This window comes from Lissotriton helveticus, chromosome 10 (assembly GCF_964261635.1).
Source record: "Lissotriton helveticus chromosome 10, aLisHel1.1, whole genome shotgun sequence".
Lineage (NCBI taxonomy): Eukaryota > Metazoa > Chordata > Amphibia > Caudata > Salamandridae > Lissotriton > Lissotriton helveticus.
Window position 1 is genome coordinate 67,593,962 of NC_136071.1, and position 4,510 is coordinate 67,598,471.

The 4,510-nt window shown below is 42.9% G+C and overlaps 1 protein-coding gene across 1 annotated transcript; it reads right to left on the bottom strand.

Moving 5' to 3' along the window:
• Positions 1-968: 968 nt before the first annotated feature.
• LOC144783938 (olfactory receptor 1E5-like) lies at positions 969-1,904 on the bottom strand. The gene has a single exon (XM_078662670.1). It carries the CDS (start codon positions 1,902-1,904, stop codon positions 969-971), a length of 936 nt encoding a protein of 311 aa, XP_078518796.1.
• Positions 1,905-4,510: the final 2,606 nt, after the last annotated feature.

Sequence of the window (4,510 nt, forward strand, 5' to 3'; positions counted from 1 at the left end):
CTATTGTGAACAATCTGGAGAAGGAGATTGGGGATTAAACGAGAATGGACTATGCATTTTTAATTGATCTGCTGCAGTGGGGTCAAAATGAAACAAGGTCTAGAGAACACCAGCTTTACTGCATGCAATCCAGCCATAGTCACAGTAATACTAAAACCATACCGTTAAATCTCCCAAGTTCTGAAAAGCAATTTAGTTCACTCTCAATCACTCATATCGGGCCTCATTTATGAGGCCCCATGTGCCACAGAATGTCACTTTTTGTAATGTTCTGAGCCATAGGAGCCTGCGCCATGTTTAAGAGGCAGCACTAAGCCACATTTAAATATTGTTCCCTTTAATGCAGGTTTCTTCATTAAAGCTGTGTGCAATGGGTATTGCTGGGGGCGTTCCCAGCAACATCTATGGCTATTTGACACTGCCCCAGATTTACGAGAAATCGTAAATCTGAGGCAGCGCCAAAAACTTAGGCATGCCCATGGGAGGCATAAGGGAAGCACAACGAGGAGAAATATCTTAATAAAAGCCTCTTGTGATTGTTTTGGTGCAGGAAGGTTTCCCTTGTCCCCAAAAAGTAATCATCCCCCAATGCATGCTCCCTTGCCCCATGGTGCAAGGGTGCATGCGTTGGCGCATGGCAGCTCATTGTGCACTGGTGCAAGGGAAAAGGGCAGTAATGCACCTTATCTTTCAGATACAGCACATTCCAGGCCTTTTTATTTGACATAGGCCAGTGCAGCAGGAATGCCTGTGGTGCTGCCCTATGGTAAAACCTCATAAATAAGGCCCATGGACTTTGAAGGCCTTTGTATGATATCATGTGCTGAAAAAGTGACACAACGTCCTAATTATTGAAAAATTTAGTTTGGAACAATCTGAGTGTACCTGAAAATAACAGCATGTAAATATAATATGCAAAACTTAGGATACATCACATACAGACTAGTCTTACCTCAGGCCAAACCTGATCACCTCAACACCTTTCTAGAAATTAACTTTCTCAAAGCATGTTTAACTTCACTGTTCCTGAGGCTGTAAATGAAAGGGTTAAGTGTTGGAGCAAGGAAATTATACATAACTGTCATAAACCTCTCCTGGCTCAGAGAATAACTGGACGAGGGCCGAATGTACATAAATACAATAGTACCATAGAACAAGGTAACAACAGTGAGGTGTGAGGAACAGGTGGAGAAAGCCCGTTGCCGCCCTTCGGTGGAGCGTATCTTCAGAATGGCCACTACAATACACACATAGGAAATCAGTACAGCCAAGAATGGGAGCACCACAAATAGGGAACCCTCAGTGAAGATAATAAACTCATTTGTGGATGTACCCGAGCAGGATAATTTGAGCATAGCAGCAATGTCACAAAAGTAGTGAAGGATTTGGTTAGGTCCACAAAAGGAGAGCCTCGCCATCAAAAGTGTGTGCAATAGTGAGTTCAAGGAGCAAAATAGAAAAGTAGCGCCCACCATCCAAAGACAGGAGAGGGACCTCATAATGACAGAATAGCGAAGAGGAAAACAGATGGCAACATACCGGTCATAAGCCATTACTGCCAAAAGCACACACTCAGCAGTTGCAAAGAAAATAGAGAAGTATAGCTGTGAAATGCAACCCTTGTAGGAAATGGCTTTCTTGTTGGTGTAGATGTTGGTGAGCATCTTGGGTGCAGTAGATGAGGTGAGGCCAATGTCCGAAATGTTCAAAGCGCTGATGAAGAGATACATGGGGTAATGGAGTTGTGGACTCAGGGCAATCAGCATCATTATAAGTGTATTTCCAAGCAGTGCCAGAATGTATATGATTAAAAAAGATATAAATAATATGGACTGCTGGTCTGGGTGGTCGGAAAGTCCCAACAAAATAAACTCTGTCACTGAAGTTTCATTCCTCCCATGCATCCTTGGATTTTTGCTGGCTGAAAAGATTGAAAGAACTGGTAGGTGAACTTTGGTCTCATTGCTTCAAATGGATCCAAAGCAAATGAAGCAATTACAAATATAATTTGGTGCAAAAAATAAAACCTTGCATACAGGAGCTACATGGAATGATGATAAGGGTCTAATTCATTGAAACAGCAATTTTGTATGAAGAAGACAGCAAACTACCTGAAATTCCACAAAGGGACAATAATTGTCTTCTTGTGGCTCATCAGTAGATGCCTTAAGTGTGACAGACAGGTCCAGACATGGGCCGCGTGCTCAGTGTGACATAGGGCTTAAGCTACACCTTACTGAAGAGCCTCAAGTAGGACAAAACCAGCCTGGGGTTGCTTGTGGTCCCTTCTGGGGGGGACTTTGCCTGGAACTTCTGGATGGACTGTTACCAAGTGGAGCAGGGTCTCTACTGATTTGCATGAAGTCGGCCTTTGTCTTTGACATTTTGGGTGAAACACAATGGTCTGGATTGAAGCCCAGAGTGAATGTCAGTGTGCAAGATTAATTCCAACATCCCATCCATCATCTTGTTGTTGCAGTTGATGCCATAAGGGCGACAGGTATAACCAGACATGGGTCTCATGCTCAGTGTACCATAGGGCCCAAACTATATTATACTGAGGAGTCCCATAAGGAGCAGGGTTGGCACTGTTTTGCATAAGGGGGTCCTTTTCTAGAGTGGTATGGTGGGTGACAATCCATAGACTGGAATGCACCTGAAAGAGAGCTAGGGGCTGGGAATAATTCAAGCATTCCTTCAAGCACCTTGCTGTATGTCTCAGTACCTGTAAGGCATGGCCTTCCCTTTAGCCATGTTGTGCACTTACTTGGAAAATGTAATTCCTTGCAGCCATGACCTGTTTCCTGTGTCCATGTGGTAATTGCATCATTTTACAGACATACTCTGACGTTATGAGAACTTCTGATACTTTGTTCATGTACACAGCATCAATCCTCTGGTTTCTAGAAGCCCTATCGTATGGTTCTGACTTCTGAGCATTGGGCAGGGGGCATGACCTTTGACACCATCCATACCCAGTGTCCACCTTGAGTTTACATGCACGGCATTGACTGCAGCCATGCAAAAAGGGAAGAGGTCACATGCTTTTGCCATACATTTTTCGAGTGGGTAAGTTCACAGTATTCACATTAGATGGTGTGTACACATGTTATTGTCAGGAAAGAGATATGACATTCAGACATTATCTGCACTCAGATGTTCTGCCTGTTTCTAGTTAAATTTTCTGTATTCTGTAGACCCAAATCCTGGTGGCTTGCAGATCTCTGGAGGCTTTTAGTTTCAGTGCCCTGCAATTGTTTGCCCATGCTGTGAAACCTGCATAAATGTTTTGCACACCACAATAAAGGTCTAAACCCTGTCCTGTGGTTACTCCCTAGTGGGAGAATGGTCTAGAGCTGTCTCATACGGCTCCTTAATATTTCCTCTGTGGCTATTACCATCTCCGATTTTCCCTTTCAAATATGTGTGATTAAAATTAAATTACAGATAGGACGCGCGAGCGCGCGATTCAAGATGGCCGCCGCGTGAGAGTCTCCGCGCGAAAACGGCCCGTTTTTATTCTTTTACGACGAAGATTGTGTCAGGAAAATGATTTAGGGAGGTCGCTATTACTCCTGGCCACCTACCTTCGCTGTGGAACGTTTTCTGGCCGTTTTGAAGCAGCAGGGGGCGGAGTGTTCATTCAGGAAATGGCCTGGCTTTGGCCTAGCCACTCCCCCAGCCCATTATAGCTGCTGCACCAGTACTTTTTCCTATATTTCCACAGCAATTTATTGCTTTTGCTTTATTTTACTTATTTATTGGCGATTTTTACATCTTTTTTTTGCAAAATGGAAACTAAAAGTAATATTAATAATAAAAGGAGGCAGCAACAAGTTTCCCCTCCTCCTGCCAAGTCTAAAGCAGTTGAGTCTTCTGAACCTTCTTTGTCCTTAATATTGGAGGAAATTCAAGCACTTCGTGTCAACACAGACACTATTGCATCTGAGGTAAAAAATGTGCATAGAGAAATGGCCAGCCTGTCAATGAAAATTTCGGACAACTCCATCAAAATACAAGATAATAAAGCCAAAATTGACTAATTTACCCCTCTTATGACCAAAATATCACCTTTATGTTCGACCTTGTTGGACTTGGAAAATCGTAATAGGCAATATAATCTTCGCATTTTTAATTTACCGGAAGAGGTTGAGGGGAATAACTGTAGACTATATCTAGAGAATTTATTGCCAGGTCTTCTGCAAATAAAATTCACTGAATCATTTGAAATTGATAAGGCTCATAGAATTCCCTCGCATAGGAATCCTCGCAATTCCAAGCCACGACAAATGATTTTTAAGGTCCTTCGACACCATCATTTGGTTCTTATCAGGAAGGCTGCTAGAGAGATTCCTTCTTTGATGGTAAATGGGCATAAAATATTTATTCACCAGATTTTGCCAAAGAAACAGTCTTGATTCGCAAAGACTTTTCTGCTCTTCGCCCTCAATTGCGCAGCCTTGGCTACAAATATGGCCTCTTCGACCCTTCCATGATGAGAATATGGAAG

Bases quoted from the DNA above. Each gene is read 5' to 3' on its own strand.
- LOC144783938 (XM_078662670.1), bottom strand. From the start codon at position 1,904: ATGCATGGGAGGAATGAAACTTCAGTGACAGAGTTTATTTTGTTGGGA.